Source organism: Crocuta crocuta, unplaced genomic scaffold (assembly GCF_008692635.1).
Source record: "Crocuta crocuta isolate KB4526 unplaced genomic scaffold, BGI_CrCroc_1.0 scaffold310, whole genome shotgun sequence".
Lineage (NCBI taxonomy): Eukaryota > Metazoa > Chordata > Mammalia > Carnivora > Hyaenidae > Crocuta > Crocuta crocuta.
The window spans coordinates 665,703-690,015 of NW_027532609.1; the positions used below are offsets into that span (position 1 = coordinate 665,703).

Consider the following 24,313-nt stretch of genomic DNA (forward strand, 5'->3'; position numbering starts at 1 on the left):
TTAGGCTTGAAAGACTGTGGATTTTCTATGGCAATTCTAGTCACTGCCTGTGGTACCATTTTATGCCCTGCCCTGAGACTAAAAAGCCATAAACCATGAAACTCACACCATGCCATTCTCTTCTTCCAAGTGTCTATTCCAATCAGAAAGTGTTTGAATAGCCTCTAGTACCTTTAGGTATTTGTTTTTTATACTTTACCCAGAGTTTATACTGGCCATCTACAGGAGGATCAGTCTGATCGGAGCTTATTCGGTCAAACCTAAAGCAGAAGTGGATCATGCGTGTGATAACTGATTCTTTCACATTTGTTAAGACTTGCTCTATGGCCTACTGCAATCATTTCTTGTAAATTTTCCATGTGTTCTTACAAAGAATGTATATTCCTAATACTGCACATAAGGTCCTAGGTGTGTTAAACCAAGTTTGTTAATTGTTTTAGTCAAACTTTTTACACATTTAATAACTGTTTGCTTGACCTACCATTTGAAAGCAGTGTGATGAAATCTCTGCTATGATGCTGGATGTGTCCATTTCTCCCTCAAGCAGTCAGTTAATGATTTTAGGTTATAGTAATAATGATGGTGATGATACTGCTTCATATGACTGCAGTGGAAGGGCAATTAAATTTATAATCTGTGCCATTACTGTTTTTTTTTTTTTTTTTTACTAGATCAACTCTGAATGCAGCTTTGAGGGTAGTTTCTACAACAGTCAAAGCATCACTTAACTATTCTCACCAGACTTAAATTAGCAGTGTGTCTTTAGACTGGAAAGAATCTAGGTTGGGATTTAGGAGACCTGAATTTGAATCATAGTTCTTACTGGTAACAGGCTGTGAAACTTCTGACAAGTACGCTACTCCACACACCCTTTCCTCTTCTGAGTTCCACTGCCCTCATTTCTAAAACAAGAGGACTTAACTAGAACAGATACTATGAAGGCCTCCTCTCTGGTTCTGATATTCTCTGTGTCAATAAGACATTCTCTATATCAGTACATGTCCTATAAGACACAGACTTCACATTACTGATGAAGAAAAGGGCAGGTCGTCCTTTACAGCTTCAGTAAGTGCCACAGAGTGAAAGGAGGCAACAGGTTGTAACTGGTATCAGGAAGAGTACTATTACCTGTGGAGGATCGAAGGATTTCTAATCTCATATAATTAACTATGGAGTCCATGTTCTGGCTCCTTAGTACAAAGAAAACAATGTGGTTAATGGCCAGTTCCAGGCCTTGGCTGCTATAATGAAAATCGAACAGGCACCTGCATGGCTTTGCACATGACTCAGTAAAATACAATCCCCTTGTTGTAGGGTTGCATTTATATCTTCTTTGTTTATATACAGAACTTTCCTGTCACCTTCTGAAGTGCTCACCAACAGCCTCTTTGATCCAACTATATCATATCAATTATTTAAGATCTGTACATCATTTATCAATTAACAGTCTCCTTGGCTCCAGAAAATATATACACACAATTTGTAAGCGTATTCTTTAAATATTCAATAAAGAACAGGTCACTATGAATTAAAAATAAAGATGCTAATAAAATATTTAACGTTTTTTAAAATGCAATGAAGCATCAAGAAATTATAGGTCTTTTAATTAAATGCTATTTCAGTGTATCCTACCCAGGTGACAATATTAAACATGTATGAAATTAAAGTCACAAAAATGTTGCTTTGTCTCATTTGTCAATTCAATAAAGTGAGGACACATCAATTCAGGTTACAGGAAGGGAAACCCTGGACAGGAGCTCAGGAGATAGGATCCAGGTCATGTTCTAACACTAAGGAGCTGTATGATCTCTTTGCCACATTTCAATTCGCTCATCTGTAATACAGACTATTTACAATTTCCAACAGTAATGTCTGTTAATCTATTTTCCCAGCACTCAGTAATACTTTCACTGGTCTTTTTTGATGATAAAAAACATGTAACGTAAATTTACCTTCTAACAATCTTAAAGTATACATTACAATCTAATTAACTGTATGCACAAACTTATAATTTGTTGTAAAACAGATCTCCAGAACTTTTTCATCTCCCATGACTGAAACTCAATACTCATTTAACAGCAACTTCCCATTTCCCTTCACCTCAGCTCCTGGCAACCACCATTCTACTTTCTGTTTTACAAGTTTGACTACTTCAGATATCTCAAATAAGTGAAATCATGCAGTATTTGTCCCTTGTGACTGGCTTATTTTGCTTACCATATTGCCCTCAGGTTCATCCATGTTGTAGCATAAGACAGGATCTTCTTCTTTTTTATGGATGAATAATATTCTGTGTGTGTGTGTGTGTGTGTGTGTGTGTGTACACATACACACACACAGTTTCTTTATCCATTCATTTGTCAATGGATATTTAAGTTCTTTCCACCTCTTGGCTATAATGAATAATGCTACAGTAAACATGAGAGTGCAAATGCAGGCATACCTCATTTTATTGTGCTCTGCAGATAGCGTATTGTTTTACAAATTGAAGGTCTGTGGCAACTCTGCATCGAGCAAGTCTATCAGCACCATTTTTCCAACAGCATTTGCTCACTTCATGTTTCTGTGCCACATTTGGAAATTCTTGAAATACTTCAAACTTTTTCATTTTTGTGTTTGTTATAGTGATCTGTGATTAGTGATCTTTGATGTTACCATTGTAATTGTTTGGGGGCACCATGAATTGCACTCATATAAGATGGTGAACATGATAAATGTGGTGTGTGTTCTGATTGCCCCATCCATCAGCTGGCCCCTCAACTCTCTCCCTTTCCTTGGGCCTCCCTATTCTTTGGTACACAATACTGAAATTAGGCCAATTAATACCCCTACAATGGCTTCTAAGTATTCAAGTGACAAGAAAAGTGGCATGTCTCCCACTTTAAATCAAAAGCTACAAAAGATTAAACTCAGTGAGGAAGGCATGTCAGAGCCAAGATACACCAAAAGCTAAGCCTCTTGTACCAGTTAGCCAAGATGTGAATGCAAAGAAAAAGTTCTTGAAGGAATTTTTTTTTTCTTGATGGAAATTAAAAAGGCTACTCCAATGAACACACTCATGATAACAAAGTGAAATAGAGAAAGTTTTAGTTGTCTGGATAGAACAAACTAGCCACAACATTCCCTTAAGCTAAAACCTAATTCAGAGCAAGGCCATAACTCCCTTCAATTCTATATGAAAGCTGAGAGGTGAGGAAAGTGTAGAAGAAAAGTCTGAATCTAGCAGAGGTTGGTTCATGAGGTTTAAGAAAAGAAACCTTCTCCATAATATCAAAGGGCAAGGTGAAGAGCAAGTGTTGATATAGAAGCTGCAGTAAGTTACCCAGAAAATCTAGCTAGAAAAATTATGAAGGTGGCTACACTAAACCGGAGATTTTCTCAGTGTAAACTGAAACTGCCTTATATTGGAAGAAGATACCATCTAGTACATTCGCGGCTACAGAGTAGTCCATGCCTGGCTTCAAAGCTTCAAAGCGCAGGCTGACTCTCTTGTTAGGGGCTAATGCAGCTGGTAACTTTATGTTGAAGCCAATGCTTATTTACCACTCTGGAAATCCTATGGCCCTTAAGAATTATGCAAAATCTACTGTGGATCTGCTCTCTAAACAAAGTCTGGATGATAGCACATCTGTTTATGACCTGGTTTACTGAATATTTTAAGTGTACTGTAAACACCTACCACTTAGAAAAAAAGATTTCTTTCCAAATATTACTGCTTATTACCAAAGTACTTGGTCACCCAAGAGTTCTGATGAAGCTGTACAATGAGATGCATGTTTGTTTTCAGGCCTGCTAACACAACATCCATTCTGTAGTCCATTGATCAAGGAGTCATTATCAATTTCAACTCTTCTTACTTAAGAAATACATTTGTAAGGCTGTAGCTGCCACAAATGCATCTTGACAAAGTAAACTGAAAGTCTTCTGGAAAAGATTCACCATTCTTTTAATTAAATTTTGTTTTATTTATTTTTGAGAGAGAGACAGAGTGGGAGGGAGAGGGGCAGACACACACACACACACACACACACACACACACACACACACACACAGAATCTGAAGCAGGCTTCAGGGTCTGAACTGTCAGCACAGAGCCCGATGCGGGGATCGAACCCATGAACCATGAGATCGTGACCTGAGCCGAAGGTGGATGCTTAACCGACTGAGTCACTCAGGCGCCCCTATAGTAAAATGCTCTGATTCCTTCGTCATTTTCTTCTGTATATCGTCTATAGGTATTTTCTTTATGGTTACCATGGGCTTACATATAATATCCTATAGTTATGATAATCCATTTTAAGCTAATAATAACTTCAATTGCAAACAAATATGCTATCCTTTTACTTCTCCCCCCAATATTTTATTTTATTGATGTCACAAAATGCATATTTTCATATTAGGTATCCATTAACAGAGGTTTATTGTTATAGTTATTTCTATACTTTTATAGAAAATTTCTGTATGATAATTAATTCTATACTGAGTTAAAATGATTTGTAGCTTCTTTATTACAGTACTATAACATTCTGTATCACTCTATATAGGTACCTTTACTGGCAAGCTTTACATAGTTGACCCTTGAACATGGGGGTCAGGGGTGCCAACCCCAACTGCAGTAGAAAATTGACACATAACTTTTGATTCCGCAAAAACTTAACTACTAAAAGCCTTCTGTTGACTGGAAGTTTCACTGATTAACATAATATTTGATTAACATATTTAATGTTACGATTTAGGTAAACATACATATTTAGTGTATGTTATAGGTACTATATACTATGTAAGCTAGAGAGAAGAAAATATTAATAAATTCATAAGGAAAAGGAAATACATTTACAATATCATACATATATTTATTTTAAAAATCCACATGTAGGTCAAACTCATGTTGTTCAAGGATCAACTGTACTTTTATATACTTTTATATTGCCGTTTAGCATCTTTTGGTTCCTACTTGAAGGACTCACTTTAGGATTTCTTTCTAAAATTTTTTAAAAGATTTTATTTTTAAGTAATTCTCTACATCCAATGTGGGGCTCAAACTTACAACCCAAGATCAAGAGCTGCATGCTTTACTGACTGAGCCAGTCAGGTGTCTCTCACTTTAGAATTTCTATTAAGTCAGGTATAGTGGTGCTGAACTCCCTTAGGTTTTGATTATCTGGGAAAAATTTTAATTTCTTAATTTCTGAAAGATAGTTTGACTGGGTATAGTTTTTTTGGTTGGAATCTTTTTCTTTTAGCATTTTGAATGTATCATTCCATCCCTCTGGCCTGCAGGGTTTCTGGTAAGAAATCACTGACTTTATGAGGGTTTCTTTGTACATGACAAGTCACTTTCTTCTTGCTGCTTTCAAAATTCTTTGTCTCTGACTTTTGACAAATTGATTATAAAGTTTCTCTGTGTGGATTTCTTTGGGTTCATTATAGTTGGATTCTGTGGGATTTCTTGAATCTGGATGTCCATTTTCTTCTCTAGACTGGGAAATTTTTAGCTATTATTTCTTTAAAAAAGCTTTCTGCCTCACTCTTTCTCCTCCTTTTATGGGTACCATAATGTGTACATTGGTCTGTCTGATGCTATGCATATGTTCCCTAGGCTTTCTTCACTATTTTTCAAAATTTTTCGTTTTTGTCTCTGTGACTGCATAATTTCAGATGACCTGTCTTTGAGTTGACTCATTCTTTCTTCTATTTCATCAAGTTGCTTGTGAACTCCTCTACCCAATTTTTCAGTTCAATTATTGTTTTCTTCAGCTTTAAAACTTGTTTTTTAAAAAATATTTTCTCTTTGTTATTTTCATTTTGTTCATGCATCATTTTCTTGAGCTCATTGAACATCTTTATGATAATTATTTTGATTTTTTGTCAGTTAATTCATATACCTGTTTCTTTAAGATTGGTTTCTGGAGATTTATCTTGTTCTTTTGTATGGACCATGTTTCCCTGTTTGTGTGTCTTATACCTTTGTGTTGGAACCTGTACATTTGAAAAAAAAAGGCATCTCTTCTAGACTTTACATCTTGGCTTTGTAAAGAGGAAGACACTGATCACCTTGGCTAAAGAATCTGGGGGCGTCTGAAACCTTTATGTGGGTGATGTGACTTCTCGAGGCCTACGTGTACAATTTTTCAAGTAGAGTTTTGCTGGTTTCTTTTCAGGACATCATAATCTCTTGCTCCCTCTGGTGTCTGTCTGCAATGCTGTAAGTTCTCTGGTTCTACAGTGGCATGCTGCAGCCTTGCTCTCTCATGTTCTCAGGGGCTTCCAGGCATCCAAGTATCCTAGCTCCCTGTCAGTGCCCTGAGTCAGGTGAGACAGGTACAAGACCCTTGGACAGCTCTCCAAAAAGCCAGAATGCCAGACTTACACTCTACTCCTCTCTCCCTCCTAGAGGGGAACCCATGAGCTAGGGTATTGTCTGCCAGTGCTGAGCTTTGCTGGCTTAGGGAGGGGGTAAAACACAAGTAAAGTGAAACCGTTATTCTTACTCATCTCAATGTGGCTGTTCTTGGCTTTGAGACTGCCTAAGGATATTTTGACATCTTAACTATCTTCTGGAATTCTCATAATGCCATTTTGGTCCATATACTGTTATGTTTGTGTCTCTTTAGGGGAAGGAAGGCTGGGACTTCCTGTTCTGCCATCTTGCTCTTTTCACTGGTCTTTCTATTGCTTTCCAGTGTGCATGTCTGGTCTCTTCAAGGAGAGGTTTTGAAGCTAGAGACTCACTGTTTTGTGCACTGGAAAAATTCAGGCACAGAGAAAATGCTTAACCATGCTTCTAGAATGACAGTAGTAATCTGCTTTAACATATTTAAAAGCTCTCATGCTTCTTGGAAGATAGTACATTTATGCTAGCCTTCATTCTAAATCATGCTTATCTAAATGTATTGTTTTTACAGGGCTCCAAATAAACTCCCCAAGAGCTTATCCCAAAACTCTTATTTAGAATCTCTATTGCAAGGTATACTTTACCGTGCCACTTATGCTAAATCCTAACCTAAAAAGGAATTTCCATCCTTCCTCAAGGCATAGTGAAATCCAATTTCTTCCCAAAACCTCTAATTTTCCAAGTTAGAATTCACTCATTCACTCATCAGATATTTGAGGAGTACCTCTTATGCGTCAGGTACTCTTCTAGGTTGCTTAGGCTACTCTGTAGCTCTCATTACATTACAGAACTTCTCATAGCTTTTCTTTGGTATTTATGTCAAGTTCTTCTTTGACTGTGGGCTTCTAGAGTGAAGGAACTGTGTCCAGCTTTCCTCCGTACCCTGGCATCTGTACAGTGCTTTGCACATAATTCAAATAAAATATAAGAGTGCTAAAACAAATTTTAAGCAGCTAGACCAAATTTTTTTTTCTTCTAAACCACCTCAGTTTGCTCAAGAACCAAAAGGCTGAAGTGCCTCACTATTAGGTGTCTTATATATCTCACTAGACTTCACTTAATTAGCTTCTTTTATACTTCTTTCTCAATCTTCTGGAAAATGTGTTAATGACTATTTTCTCTCCATTACTTAATGGGTACTGCAAGTTAGTGTCCATATTTTAGTTACATGGATATCAAAACCAGTTATCAAGAAAAACGGAAAAGTATTCAAGTGATTTCAAGAAATGTAAAATCACCATCCCTAACCATCTCCATCCCGTCTCCCCAAATTAGAAAACACAATGTCTTCTGCCAACTGTCACAAACTCAGTCACAGCTGTATTGGAATTAAAAGCTAGAGAATAAGGAGCCTACAGGATCTGTAAAAATCAGGAAGTGCCATATGTAAGGAAAGGAGGAATAAAATGTATTTGGCAAACAAATGTCCCAGGACTATGGTCCTGAACTGAGCAAAATAAACACGGAACATGGTAAAATCCACTGGTTGGGAGATTAAAAGCTTTTCTGAGTATCAAGAAACCATGACGTCATAAGCAAGGGTATATTATTCAAGGAAGAAGATCAAGTTACTTACAAGCTCCTGGCACATGGTAGGCACTTAGTAAATGAGGAGCTAAGGTCTAGCTCAAATGTCCCTCCTTTGTGACGTCCCTGGCGACAAAACACCTTCTTCTGTGCTCCCACTGCAGTCTGTATATGCTGTCATCACACTGTTTACTATATGCAATCTATCTATCTGTTCCTACTTCTAACCTGGGATTTCCTGGATGGTGCAGATTATATTCTGTGCTTCGGAAATAGTAGGCACTTGATTAAGTGAGAGAATAATAAACTACCTCATATGATATTTCTCAATAAGAAGAGAAAGGACTGAACGGTAAGGACTTAAGAGCTAAGATGGAAGATCCTGTCTATAAGTCTTCTTTTTCATCCCTTTACATTTCAAAGGCCATCTCTGATGTTCTTTGCTCTGATCAAATACATTAATGTCTTTTCTTCAATTACCAACATAGAAGTTCCACAGAATAAATTGTTCCAGATGATACAGCATGGAACAGTGGGGAAGCATGTTTTAAGTAGGCTCCATGCCCAGTGTGAACCCCAGTGAGGGGCCCAAACTCATGATCCTGAGATTAATACCCAAGCTGAGATCAAGAGTCGGACACTCAACTGACTGAGCCACCCAGGTGCCCCCTTTTATAATTTTTTTTTACTTATTTTAAAGTCATTTTAAACTAACAGAAATGTTTCAAAAATGGTATAGTTCCCTTCACCTTGTATCCCCTATTGTTAACATCTTACAAAATCATACTATAATTATTGAAAGCAGGAAATTAACATTGAGTCAATCAAATTAACTATTCTACAGACTTTATTTGAATTTCCCAGTTTTTCCACTAAAGTCTTTTTTCTGGTCTAGGATCCCACATTTCAGTTACTTGTCAGATCTCCTTAGCCTCCTCCAATCTGTGATAGTTCTCCTCTCTTCCCTTGTCTTTCATGACATTGACACTTTTGAAAAGTAGCAGTTAGGTATTGTGTGGAATGTCTCTCAGTTGGGTTTGAGGGACTTAGATTTGACTCTTGGCTCCATGACTTTCTATCTATGTTGTCTTGGGCAAGCCAACCTCTCTGGGACTCAAGTTTCCATACTGGTAAAATGGGATAATAATACTAACTTTATGTTTAAAAAAATTAAACAAGGCAATATATATTAAAATGTCTAGTATATGAGGCCATGCAACAAATGCTAAGTCTTTTCTCCTTGTCTCTGCCTTTCAACTATTTGAGTAGGATTTTGTGCTAAAATGTCTTACCCATATTTTAATGCCTCCTTTTATAGATAATACCAAATATACTCTACCCTTCAAGTGATGACCCTTAGTCATCACTATAAATAGCATTGCTGCACTGTGTAAATAGTTTTAGGTCTGTGCCTTCGTTCTCTCTCACTGTTGTTCCCTCTCATTGTCAGTATGCCTGCCTATAAAAACATCATTCCCTTTCTGATTCTTAGCTTGAGATGTAGGGATTCATTTGTTCTCTCACATATTAATCAATGATATACTAAAGCTACTAAGGGTCATCGCTGTGTTAGGATCCTGGGGAGGGTCGGAAGTTGCCTCTTATCCTTGTTGATTCTATGGCTAATGGGGAAACGGACAAGTAAATAGTTAACTACAGTTCAATGTGATCAGTTCTACGAAAGATGTAATGCCTAGGAGCATAAAAAATATTCCTAACCTGGACTTTGGGAAAGTCAGGTTGGGGAGGAGTTCATAAGGAAGGTGCCATCATGTTTCAGTTAAGAATGTACAGAATGTACAGAAATTAACCAGATGGAGGAGGGGAGAGAGCAAAAGGCATGTAGTTTAGGAAGAAGTATTAGAACTATGTGCTGAGCAAAAAGTAAATCAGTTCTAAAAAGTAAATCTCCTGTGTTGTAAACTTGCAGCTTGAGAGAGATTTTGTGCCAATACCTCAGGGACTCAGAAACTTCACCAGGAAACTTCTGGCCCCAGGGCTGTATTCTGAAGGCTGCAGTTGACAGACCTAAACCTTTGGATATTATACTGAACTTACTACCTCTTTCTACATCTGTGAACAACAATTGGCTGCTTGTTCCCATTTCAAAAGCATAACAGGTTTGCTCTTTTTTGACAGAGGAGTTTCTTGCTTCAAAAAATATGTATCAAGGGCCATCAAAAAGTCCTTTTAAAACTGACCCTCTTTACTGAGTTGGCAAGAGAGGTTTTGAGGCTTTCCCAAGCTTTCTTCCCTTCTACAGCACTCATCCCTGTGGGCTCAGAGGTTTGGCTTTGAGTCCAACTGATTCTAAAGCTTCAGTCCAACCATGTAAATTTGTGAACTTGGCAAGTGTTACAAGTATATTATCCATTAAATATTGGAATTTAGGAGAATCCAATATGAGATTTTCAAATTAAGAGGGCAGTCTCTACTTTCTCCATCATCTTCACTGTTTTTCATCTGGAGGGTAAATAAGCTGAATTCTTTTTGTTTTCTCCACAGGGAATATTTCCCATACCTTAACTGCTTCTAACTCAAAGCACTAATATTACATACCGTCAACTGGTGTATCAGGAGGTCCATTAAGAAGGTAATCTTGTTACTAAACAGAACATCGGAGCAATTTTCTGAGCAGTCACTGCAGGTGAGGTTGTAAACATTGATTGCGTTGCAGAGAGACCTAATAGAAGGAGAGAAACACCATTTATAAAGCTTAAGCAGCTTTTCTCTAAACAATTTAAAATACATAAAATGAATGGTACAAAGACAGCAGGCACAGGATGGAAATCACTCTGGAAAAAAAAAACAACTAGCCAAATATCAGGTACAAGGCCCATCAGCTAGATATAGAAGCTTATAATTTTTTATCCAAAGGCTGTGTTTGTTAATGTCTAATAATTACCTCTTACTGATTTCTTAGTTGTACAGCAGATAATGGAAACGTATTTACTAGTTTATCTGATAATGTCTTAATAATCTAAAATTAGATATCTATCACCCAGGAATTTTGGGACCTAGACATTTTTGAATAAAGCCCAGAAAAAAAAAGGGTCTGTCAAAGCTCCTGTTCCCAGACCTCCTTGTCCTAGGCAGATGAAGGAAGAAGGGAGAAACAGAAGGAGAAACTACAGCTTTCCCTCTGAGACAAGAGCGGCAGGGTTCTGGGGAGTGAGCACCATGCCTGCTTGGGGCCTGCGTGGGCCCAGAGTGCCTCAGCAGAGGAGAACCCAGAGCACAGCAGTCTAAGGTGAAACTGATCTTAGGATCAGTTAACATTAGAGGAAATGTATTCTTAGGGAATAAAACAGATTCATATGCCACTGTTCAAAGAAACGTTTGGAGCCACAAACTCAATGGGTACTCTTCTGGGTGCTCTGAAGATTGTGTTTAAAACCTGCACTGCCCGAGTGATCAATGTGGATGCTGGCCTGACTGACAACCTCCTGTTTAAATCCTACATATAAATGTTTTGATTTAGTCCCTTGCAACCAACCGTGTAGGACAATAAATCCTACAGGACCAGAAGCATCAATATCACCTGGGAACTTCTTAGAAATGCAAATTCTCAGGCCCCACCCCAGACCTACTAAACAGAAACTCTGGGGATGGACTCTAGCCATGCATACTGTAACCAATTCTGCTGGTAATTCAGATGTACCTGCACGTCCGCACTGCTCTAGAATAGGGGCTGTATAGTTTGAGCACTGGAATCACCTGTACATCTTTAAAAATAAATACTTGCCGAGCTCCTCCCCTGGAGATGCTAGTTGGGTGAGTTCTAGACATGTGCATGTTTCCAAAGCTCTATGGGACAATTCTGATGTGCATCTAAAGTTGAGAACCACAGGTCAAAGAACCACCCTGTGAGTTCTTCCAGGCACTGCTAGGTGAACAAAACAGCAAAGGTCTCTAATATGGGAAAGAAATTATGAAGAGAGCCCCTGTTGCACTTGAATTATCCATTATCTGATATAGTTGGACTTTGCTTTTTATAATTATAGTTTCCTCAAAATATGTGTACATCTTAGTTAGCATCCATTTTCTCACCTATAAAACCAGGATAATAATACCTAGACTCCACATGAGTGTCATGAAGGATAAATGAGATAATAGATGTAAAGTACTTAGGAAAGTGCTTGGCACAAGGTTAAAAATAAGTGATAGACTTTATTAGGGTTATTAATCTTATTCTTGTTTTGAATACGGCACAAATGAAATGTTAATAAATTGATTCAAATCAAAGCTTGCTATAAAAGGTATTATTTCCTGAGGCGCCTGGGTGGCTCAGTTGGTTAAGCGTCTGACTTCGGCTTAGGTCATGATCACAGGGTCTGTGGGTTTGAGCCCCATGTTGGGCTCTGTGCTGACAGCTAGCTCAGAGCCTGGAGGCTGCTTCAGATTCTCTATCTCCCTTTCTCTCTGAAATAAATAAAAAACATTAAAAAAAAATTAAAGAAAATAAAAGCTATTATTTCCAGAATCATGAAGCACACTGTTTCCCAAATGTCATCATGGTATACTGGCATGAACCTGAAAGGATTCCAGGCTGAAGGGCACCAGGAGGAGGCTCATTTCTTTCTAACCTCATTAAATCCCTGAGGTTGTACAGAAAATGTTGGTCCATATGAAACCCATTTGTTTGCAGGCTCTATTTAGGAAGTCCTTCACAAATGCAAATTAGCATTCCTTCACAAATGCAAATTAGCATTTCATTTATCAGATTAAATATCTGGATTTTGCAAAATACTGCTTTTCTTTTTAATTAAAAAATAACTTGTAGTTAGAATTATAAAAATAACTTTTATTTGGGTTGTGATGCCTCCTGCTTTGGTTTTCTTCTTCAATACTCCTTTGGCGATTCAAGGTCTTTTATGGTTCCATACAAATTTTAGGATTGTTTGTTCTAGCTTTGAGAAGAATGCTGGTGCAATTTTGATTGGGATTGCATCGAATATGTAGATTGGGTAGTACTGACATTGTAACAATATTTATTCTTCCAATCCATGAGCATGGAGTGTTTTTCCTTTTCTTGTGTCTTTTTCAATTTCCTTTGTAAGTTTTCTATAGTTTTCAGCAAGCAGATCTTGTACCTTTGATTAAGTTTATTCCTAGGTATTTTATGGTTCTTGGTGCAATTGTAAATGAGATCAGTTCCTTTATTTCTCCTTCTGTTGCTTCATTATTGGTGTATAAAAATGCAACCGATTTCTGTACATTGACTTTGTACCTGCAACTTTGCTGAATTTAGGTATCACTTCTAGCAGTCTTCTGATGGAGTCTTTTGGGTTTTCCATGTAGAGTATCATGGCATCTGCAGAAAGTGAAAGTCTGACTTCTTCTTTGCCAATTCTGATGCCTCTTATTTCATTTTGTTGTCTGATTGCTGAGGCTAGGACTTCCAACACTATGTTTAACAGTGGTGAGAGTGGACATCCCTGTTCCTGATCTCAGGGGGAAAGCTCTCAGCTTTTCCCCATTGAGGATATTAGGTGTGGGCTTTTCATAAATGGCTTTTATGATGTTTAAATAAGTTCCTTCTATCCCGACTTTCTTGAGGGTTTTTATTAAGAAAGGATGATGTATTTTGTCAAATGCTTTCTCTGCATCTGTTGACAGGATTATAGGTTCTTATCCTTTCTTTTCTTAATGTGATGTATCACACTGATTGATCTGTGAATATTGAACCAGACTTGTAGTTTAGGAATGAATTCCACTTGATCATGGTGAATAATTCTTGTTATATGCTGTTGAATTCAATTTGCTAGTATCTTGTTGAGAATTTCTGTATCCAGTTTCATCAGGGATATTGGCCTGTAATTCTCCCTTTTAGTGGGGTCTCTGTCTGGTTTGGAAATCAAGGTAATGCTGACTTCATAGAATGAGTCCAGAAGTTTTCCTTCCATTTCTATTTTTTGGAACAGCTTGAGAAGAGTAGGTATTAACTCTGCTTTAAATGTCTGGTAGAATTCCCCATGGAACCCATCTGGTCTAAGACTCTTATTTGTTGGAAGATTTTTGATAACTGATACAATTTCTTCACTAGTTATGGGTCTGTTCAAATTTTCTATTTCTTCCCATTTGAATTTTAGTAATGTGTGGATGTTTAGGAATTTGTCCATTTCTTTCAGGTTGTCCAATGTGTTGGCATATACTTTTTCATAGTATTCTCTGATAACTGCTTATATTTCTGAGGGACTGGTTATGATCAATCAATTTTAATTTGTGATTTTACCTATTGGGTCCTCTCTCTTTTTGAGAAGCCTGCCTAGGGGTTTATCAACTTTGTTTATTTTTCAAATAACCAACTTTTCGTTTCACTGATCTGTTCGACTGGTTTTCTTTGGATTCTATATTGTTTATTTCTGCTCTAATCTTTATTATTTCTGTTCTTCTGCTGGGTTTGGGGTTTCTTTGTTGTTCTGCCTCCAGGTCCTTTAGGTGTGCTGTTAGATTTTGTATTTGGGATTTTTCTTGTTTCTTGACATAGACCTGGATTGCAATGTATATTCCTCTTAGTACTATCTTTGCTGCATCCCAAAGGGTTTGGATTATTGTGTTTTCATTTTCATTTGTTTCCATATATTTTTTAATTTCTTCTTCAGTTGCCTGGTTGATCCATTTGTTCTTTAGTAAGATGTTCTTTAACCTTCATGCATTTGAAGGTTTTCCAAACTTCTTCCTGTGGTTGATTTCAAGTTTCATAGCATTGTGATCTGAAAGTGTGCATGGTATGATCTCAGTTCTTTTATATTTTATTGAGGGCTGTTTTGTGACCCAGACTTTAGCCTCTACTACAAAGCTGTAATCATCAAAATAGTGTGGTACTGGCACAAAAATAAACACATAGACCAATGGAATAGAATAGAGAACCCAGAATTGCACCCACAAATGTATGGCCAACTAATCTTTGACAAAGCAGGAAAGAGTATCCAATGGAAAAAAGATAGTCTCTTTAGCAAATGGTGCTGAGAGAACTAGAAAGCAACATGTAGAAGAATGAAACTAGACCACTTTCTTACACCATACACAAAAATAAACTCAAAATGGATGAAAGACCTAAATGTGAAGAGAAGAAAGCAGGTAACAACCTCTTTGACCTCAGCTGCAGCAATTTCTTGCTTGACACATCTACAAAGGCAAGGGAACTAAAAGCAAAAATGAACTATTGGGACCTCATCAAGATTAAAAGCTTCTGCACTGCAAAGGAAACAATTAACAAAACTAAAAGGCAATGGACAGAATGGGAAAAGATATTTGCAAATGACATACTGGATAAAGGGTTAGTATCCAAAATCTATAAAGAACTTATCAAACTCAACACCCAAAAAACCAAATAATCCGGTGAAGAAATTGGGCAGAAGACATGAATAGACACTTTTCCAAAGAAGACATCCAGATGGCCAATAGAAACATGAAAAGATGCTCAATGTCACTCATCAGGGAAATATAAATCAGAGCCACACTGAGATACCACCTCACACTGGTCAGAGTGGCTAAAATGAACAACTTAGGGAACTACATATGCTGGTGAGGATGTGGAGAAATGGGAACCCTTTTGCACTGTTGGTGGGAATGCAAACTGGTACAGCTGCTCTGGAAATCAGTGTGGAGGTTCCTCAAAAAATTAAAAATAGAACTACCCTATGACCCAGCAATAGCACTACTAGGAATTTACCCAAGGGATACAGAAGTGTATCCTGTACATAGGGGCACATGTACCCCAAAGTTTATTAGTAGCACTTTCAACAAGAGGCAAATTACAGATAGTCTAAATGTCCAGCAACTGACAAATGGATAAAGATGATGTGGCTTTTATATACAATGGAATACTACTTGGCAATGAGAAAGAATGAAATCATGCCATTTGTACAACATGGGTGTAACTGGAAGGTATTATGCTGAGTGAAATAAGTCAGTCAGAGAAGGACAGATATATGTTTTCACTCATATGTAGATCTTGAGAAACTTAACAGAAGGCCATGGGGAAACAAAGGGGTAAAATAATTACAAACAGAGAGAGAGGGAGGCAAACCACAAGAGACTCTTAAATATAGAGAACAAACTGAGGGTGGACAGGGTGGCGGGTAGAGGAGAGGGGAAAATGGATGATGGGCATTGAGGAGGGCACTTATTGGGATGAGCACTGGGTGTTGTATGTAAGCCAATTTTGACAATAAATTATATTAAAAAATTAAATCATACAAGCATTTTGAAAAAAATAATTTTTATTTATTTTATTAAGATAGGCTCCACGCCCAGTGTGGGGCTTAAACTCACAGCCCTGATATCAAGACTCACATGTTCTACTAACTAAGCCAGTCAGGCACTCCCTATAAAAATAATTTTTAAAATAATTATAATAAATTTGAGAGAGACAAGGATGAAGCAATAGTAAAACGCTCTCAAGCAATAATTTTGTATTTGTACCTGTGGTCTTTTTTTCTATTCTTTTTTTTTTTAAAGTTTATTTATTTATTTTTGAAAGGGGAGCCAGCGTGAGTGGGGGAGGGGCAGAGAGAGAAAAGGGGGGAGAGAGAGAATCCCAAGCAGGCTCTGCACTGTCAGCACAGAGTCTGATGTGGGGCTCAAATCTACAAACTGTGAGATCATGACCTGAACTGAAATCAAGAGCTGAATGCTCAACAGACTGAGCAACTGAGGCGGCCCCCTTTTTCCAATTCTTATAAACGTATATCTATTTAACAAATACATAATGAATATTCTCAATGACATTTAATATTCTCCTGTAATAACAGTCTTCAGTTTTTTAAAAAAGCAGCAGAATGCTTTCTTACTCAGAAGATTAAAAGCTTAAGCAATCTTTTTTAAAAAATTTTTTATAGTTTATTTATTTTTGAGACAGAGAGAGACAGAGCATGAGTTGGGGAGGGGCAGAGAGAGAGGGAGACACAGAATCTGAAACAGGCTTTAGGCTCTGAGCTGTCAGCACAGAGCCCCATGTGGGGCTTGAATCCACGAACCGTGAGATCTGACCTGAGCTAAAGTCGGATGCTTGACCGCCTGAGCCACCCAGGCGCCTCAAAAACTTACACAATCTTATTCAGATGCTTAAACCATAGAAATGATAAAACCAGTTGTTCTGACTGAAGCAGAAGTGGGGAACCCAGGGACCCTACTATGTTCCCTCCTTTCAGAGCCCTGAGCGGTTCTTCAGAGACCTTAGGGTGTGTTTCCATGGGGTACAGTAAACACTACTGAGCTTTGATAAATTAAAATTTACCATGGTAACTTTCTGACTAGGAACGACAACCACAGTACAACATGCACTAAAAGGATAAGAGGTAAAAATCACTGCGCTCTTACTTACATCCCTCAGCCACTCCGGTTCCCACCTTAGAAATCACCAAGGTTACTAGTTTACATATCCTTCTAGACATAATCTATAGATACCGAAGAGTTTTTTTCTCCCTACACAGCCATTACCTCACAAGCTTTGGAGNATTTTTTTAATGTTGATTCATTTTTGAGAGAGAGATAGGGGATGGAGGGGCGGAGAGAGAGAGAGAATCCGAAGGAGGCTCCAGCCTCTGAGCTGTCAGCACAGAGCCCGATGCAGGGCTTGAACCCATGAACCTGAGCCAAAGTTGGATGCCCAATCGACTGAGCCACCCAGGTGTCCCTATAACCTTAAGTTTTAATTTCTATTTTTCTGTTTCATTCAATCAAATTCCTATAACTTGTCTCAGATCACTTATGGAATATCATAAGGCATCAATAAACATACCCATAACAACACAAAGTATAAGACTTTGTCCTAATGCTCTCTGCTTTTAAGAAAAAGCATTTACTGGTAAAGTGTGGAATGTGCATCTATATAATCTTATGCTCACAAAACTCCCCTAAGAAACTGCCACAAAGAAACTACTTTCTGATGAGAAAAAAAGGCAGGGGCGGGGGGGTAGGGGGAAGATCAAAAATCTCAGGGTCAGGAAAAACTTGTCCACTCAGTAAAACTTGTTTGAAAGACAACCTCTATTTGAAAAGCACCTGTCTTAGAAAGATCACTTCTTTGAACCCAGCCTGGGTGGTCTGCCTGGAGGCTTTCCCTGTCATTTAAAACTCAAATGACCAGAAGGACTTTCTAACATCAAACAGAAGGCCCCAGATTTTAAAAGTATCTTCTGAGAAGACATTAAAATCTTACTGTCCATTCTGTCAAAAGTACACTGTGGCTGGCTTAGGTAAAGGCTTTGTGCCCCCAAAGATCATGACTACATGAGTGAATCTTGTGTCAATAAGTCTTCTCACTGCAAATGTTGCCTCTGAAAAGCAGAGGACAGACAAGGCATCACAAAACTGGATATTTTGGCAATAAGTACAGAAACCTATTTACATATGAAAAGGACAGTAATAAAACACTAGTACAATTCAGACATTAAGATTAGTACCTATACTTTATGAAATAAATAGAAAAGCCCCAGGTGGTTGTAGTCTAAGAGGGTGTGATAATATAACTTAGGAAGTACGTAGTTTACTTTATATCCTTTTGCAGTTAGCAGTAATTAAGACTTTTCACAAAATACTGTTCACCAAAATCCACTGTCTTACACCTGTGTGAAGACGGCAGACATTTAAAAATAACTGCCATGGGCATTTTAAAACAACAGCCCCAGTATACATAACTTCCCGAATTCCTTTGGTTGGTATTAGCATTTAATAAACGATACATAGTTATATTCTCCTATAGTTCCATGCTCCTGCAGAACAAAAATTCTGTGCCTATACCAGAGTTGCATCACAGAGCTGCAAAGAGAAACTCAGAAGTTTTGTCAACCTTCATGTAAGAAAAGGGTTGGCCTGATGTGGATAAGTGTGGAGAACACAGAGGATGGTTAGCAAATGATAAAGAATTTGTTTTAGCAAAGATTATTGAGACTGAATCAGAACACACAGAACTGGAGTAATTAATACCAGTTCCTTAGAGAAGGGAGAAAAGAATGTGAAAACTAGAGCCTTAGAATATATTTTACAAAATATATTTGTTTTGCATTAAGCATTTAACAAATAGTATACAGTTTATAAAAACTGTCATTCTCAAATTGTGCTTTGTATTTATAAAGCTCCAATTTCTTTATTTCTAAATAATTTCTTCAGATAAAAAGGATTTTCTGAGGGGTGCTGGGAGACTTAGACAGTTAAGTGTCTGACTCTTGGTTTCAGCTCAGGTCACGACCTCCCAGTTTGTGGGACTGAGCCCTGCATTGGGCTCTGCGCTTGCAGCGCTATCTCTTCTCTCTCTCTGCCCCTCTTCCTGCTAGCATCCGCATGTGCTCTCTCTCTCAAAATAAATGAATAAACATAAAAAAAAAAAAAAAGAGTTATCTAAAACTATGGAGATCCAGTTGCAGTTAGAATTCGAATAGCCTAAGTGGACCCAGCAGTGAGTGGCCGCCCCCAGGATGAAGCCTGCGACCTAGGCCTGGCCCTACAGCTGTGGCCATCTGAGCTGCCGGTGCCAATTCTTGAGGCTGAAAACTGAGACTCCCGCTGAACCACTGAGCACGCTATTCTGTTATAGGGCTACTCTAAATTACTTCTGGGCAAGATCCTGGCCTGATTCATCCTCTTTGGAGGATGTGTGCAGGACTGAGTTGGCTGAGCACAGATATGTCTGATGAAGGGACAACCGCTTTCCTTGCTTCAAGTAGAATATACAAGAATATACAGCTGTGGAATCTATTAACACTCTAATTAACCACATTTTCCACTATTCTATTTTTTAAACACTCATTAGAATGAGTAGAGGTAGGAACCATGCCATCTACTTAAAGATAAAATACCTCATGAATGCATAATGATATTTCAGATTCAAATTCAGGACTAAGGGATTTTTTTCCCCTTAAAAACTCTTCTATACAATAGCTCTCTATTCTTTCTTTGACACTGAGAATCCTGGCCCTCAAAGGCACCAAAGATGGCAGAATTAGAATACTGATAATTACTCACTTGCTTTATACTACAACACACAACAGTTTCAGAAAAACAAAATTAATAGTACCACCACTAATATTAAAGACAGTTAAAACATATTTTGGCATATGCCATACTCACCTCCAATGAGGTTGTATTAGCTATACTATCAGATTATTGGCTACACTATAGTCATTTCCTAACATACTCTCCTTCCTAATGTTTTTTCCTTTCAGTGGTATTTAGTGCCACCACCCATTCTGCCTGATCCTGTGATGGGCATGGGGAAAACAGGGTAAAATCCAGTCTCTACCCTGTAGGGAGCTTCCAGCCTCCTAGGGAAGCCATGAAAAGCACAGAAGTTTCATGCCGAGAGGCAGTCCTGTAGATTGACACAAGTTGGAGGTCAAGTCAGGGAAGCCTTCCTGAAGGTGATGGCCTTGGGTCTGGCCAGACTCCCTGGGAGCCCTGAAAGGTCATGTGTACCGGTTTGCCTGCAGGATGGAGGCTGACAGAAAGCCCTATGTGAAGTAGTACTGGGTAATCAGCAAGAACCATGGAGCAGTGCCCACCAACTTCTTCAAGGTGCTGATCCTGGAGGCAGCAGGGAGGCAAACTGAACTCTACTTCTGACTATGATGCCCAATGTACCCATGGATTATTCTGTTCTGACATTTTTGTGACCACAGAAAAGGTGAACTTGTGTTAAAATTTGGGAAGGCTTTTTTTTTTTTTTGCAGCAGATAATGGGGCATTTGGATCAGCATGAGCTGTGGGTGAAGGGAAATTTTTTTCCAATGGCACTGTGAAGACCAGTCTAAACTCACACAGCCTTTCTTGTTCCTGATTCATTTGTCTCATGTCAGAACACTTGGGGTGAGCGGGGCAAGTGGGGGAGCCATTCAGGAACAATAAATCTCAGATCAAGATGGGGGGGTCTACAAGGAATGCTAATAATACTGCCTGATCAAATGACCTTCACTGTGGGGATATAAATTATATGTTCCCTATGCTTCCAGTTGCATTAAAACTTAATGTAATAATCACAAAGGATAATTGCATTGCATGTCACATTCTACAACATAACTTTTTAAAAATGTTTGTTTATTTTTGAGAGACAGAAAGAGACAGAGCATGAGTGAGGGTGGGGCAGAGAGAGAGGGAGACACAATCTGAAGCAGGCTCCAGGCTCTGAGATGTCAGCACAGAGCCCCATGCGGGGCTCAAATCCACGAACCGTGAGATCATGACCTAAGCTGAAATTGGATGCTTAACCAACTGAGCCACCCAGGCACTCCTCTACAACCTAACATTTTAATAACACAAAAATTAATTTTTAAAGTAAACTATTTTCCTAATAATCATGGTGCGCAAAGAAAGGAGTAAGAAATCTTCAACTAGATGTATGATCTCAGGGTTTTTTTTTTTTTAATTGGTCAATTTGGTACAATTAGAATTGGCAATTTAATTATTCCACAGAGATCATTCTAATCTTAGATAGAAAAATCATCCATGTCTTAAGCACCAAACTAATGGAAAAATCATCCATGTCTTAAGCACCAACCTAATGAAACTTTCTTCATTTCCGAATATTAACCTCCCACTGAGAAGGTGTTATGTTTCAAAGATTAGGATAATACATTTAAAAATGCAGGGTGACTGCCAAATTAAAACATTAAAAAGTCTAGTGCTAGACTCTGACTGGTCTAGTAACAAGACAGTTACCATTAGTGAATCTTTAGATACGTTTGTAAGTAGGATCTGGTTATGTAATTTCAAATTCACAATTAAACATGCAGACCCTGGAGAAGACCCCAGGTGGTTTGCAGTGTTAAACAGCAGATTAAAGTCGACAAAACTAATTTCTTTACTTTAATCTTATTAGTGGTACAACAGCTGTCAACTGTAACCATCTCTGTGCAGCCTTTTGAGACACAAACAAAATACCTTAATATGTCAAATGGAGAAGACTATTTACCAATCACTATGGCTGATTGGCTTGCAAAATAATTTTTTGCTTTTATTGTCTCAGGGAAAGTTATGCACTTTTAGTAAGCCTGGATCTAAAAACAGATATTTAGAATTATATTCAAACAATCCTGCTTAGAAAAGAGGAATTGTTACAAACAGTGGGCTGTATTTCAGATTTCACCCACACTGGCAAGTACCATTTTATTAACATTTACTGAGGGCTATGACACAGTGGCACATGAGGTGGCACATGGTTTCTAACTCCATAACATGTAGAACAGGTAATAATGGGAGTAAATACTATGATAAATTTAGTCCTATGTGCCACCTGATTTAAGTTCTGAAAAGGATATTTAAGGTAATAATGAAATGTTCTATTTCTTTTTTCAACTTCATTGCTAGAGATTCCCTAGACATTTTGTCTTATTAACAGTTATAAGTGGTTTTTGTTTATCTTTCCCATTTTTTGCTCTTGTACTTCTGAAGATGCCAAGTGCCTTGCAGGGGTTCGAGCACTCCTTCGCAAAGGTTCTCTCGCATATCTTCTACCCACCATGATAAACAAAGCGCCAGGTCCATGGCAATAAAAGTGTGTTAAATGACTGAATTCCTCTTTGTGTTTGGTAATAACAGTATGGGCAATAGGGCTTAAATTAAGATAGTAGCAACAATAATAGACGAGTGAATAAAACTGATAGGACTCCTTCTGCCCTCTTTTACTTTTCCCTGAACAGTCATTTGCCCAATTCATTCATACCTAAATATCTCTTTTACTGTTCTAACGTGTACAGTTCCCTAAGCACACCCTATTATTTCAGGCCTCCATGATCCTGCACATTCTGTGCTCCCTGCTAACTGGGGAGGATTTGTTGATTTGGCAAACTCTGAATATTTTCTTTTAAAACCCAGTTTGGATGTTATAACCTTCAGGCGAGACTCTGTGTCCTCCTCTGGCAGTTAACTGCTCCACCCTCTGTGCTATTTCTGTACTTGGTGCATACTTCTATAGTTTTACTTAGCCCACTGTACTAAATTACATCTTTCCCTGATTAGCTCACCCCTTAACAAGTGAGCTTCCTGAGGATATGGACAATGTTCTATTTATTTCCACAACTCGATTGCCACGTAGTTCACAATCAGGACTGTATTAATCCTGTAGGTAAAAGGTAGAAATGTGTAATGACAGATTTGGTTGTCAAAACAATGGGAAGACAGGTATCCAATGGTTGTTTAATGTTATTTAATGGGTCAAAGGATGTCACACACCTTGCAGTGTGCGGGACAATCCTGCATTCTGCCCTAAATGCCATTGGCGTCCCATGCTAGAGAATGACAATTCACAAAGCCCCTTTATACATATTGTACATTTCATCTTTACAACAACCCTGTGAAACAGGAATCCTTCCCCTATTTTCCAGCTGTAAAATACTATGGCCAATACAGTCTTATGAGACAGGTCTCACATCAAATACTGGCAAAGCTGGCATTTGAACCCTAATGCTCCGACACAGAATCCCAGTTAAGTTTAATCCATTAGTGCATTATATTCCCTTTTCTCTAATTCTAAATACAGATATTTCTGGCTTGAGCTCCAGAGGTAGCCAACTGGAAAAGTGAGTATGTTTACAGAAGTAAATTTTAGCCTAACATACATTATGTGTTAGACTATGGTATGTACTTGTAAAATATGATATAATCTTCATCCTCTGTAGGTAGTTTTCAAGAATTCAAGTCCCAGAAGGTGATGAGAAAAGAGAGTTACAAAGTTAGGAAAGTGCTACATTATTCATGGTTCTGAAAGTGAAGTATGTTTTCAATATGACTGCTGTGTTACACTGTCTAGAACACCAAATGACTTGGCTACATGCTCTCCATCCATTATTTAATGCATTGAAACTTTGCCCATAGAAATTCATTGTTGATGTTATGAAGGAAATTAATAAGAAAATTAGATTCACTTAATAGAAATTAACTTTATAACCATCTTTGTTAGAATCCATCAATTTGAAAAGGTGAGAGATTTCTATTTACCTTAACTCAATGTCAATGTGGAGAACTATTTATATGCACTTGGATTTTCAATAAGGCAATTAACCTGATCTTTGAGTCAATAGCTAGGCTTGATGAAAATAATTCCCAGGAGAAGGTAATAGTGAAAAGAAAATGGCAAGCCAGTGAGAGCCTCAGGTAAGATGTGAGTAATGTCCTCAGAATGATTTAACAATGATAGTCCAGTTAAAGATTTTCTTAAGTAGATAGGTAACCAAAAGTATTTGACAAATTATTACTTGAGAGGTTTCTACATAGAAAGCAAATGCCTTAATGTGGACTGGACTATGAATAAAGTTTCAGAACTGCTAATTGTATTAGAAAACATGAATCAAACATCTACCAATGCAATTTTGGTAAAACAACAACCCCCTCTAGAATGAAGTGTTGCATTTCTTAATGGGGTGGGGGGGGGGAGAGAGAGAGAGAGAGAGAGCA

General features: G+C 38.0%; 1 protein-coding gene across 2 annotated transcripts in view; it reads right to left on the reverse strand.

Moving 5' to 3' along the window:
- Positions 1–24,313, reverse strand: part of SCAPER (S-phase cyclin A associated protein in the ER) — a 488,585-nt gene that overhangs the window by 111,792 nt on the left and 352,480 nt on the right. For both annotated transcript variants that reach the window (XM_077780475.1, XM_077780477.1), the window contains exon 25: positions 10,481–10,604. In XM_077780475.1, the coding sequence (XP_077636601.1) occupies positions 10,481–10,604 (124 nt within the window). The remainder of the gene's footprint in view (positions 1–10,480; positions 10,605–24,313) is intronic.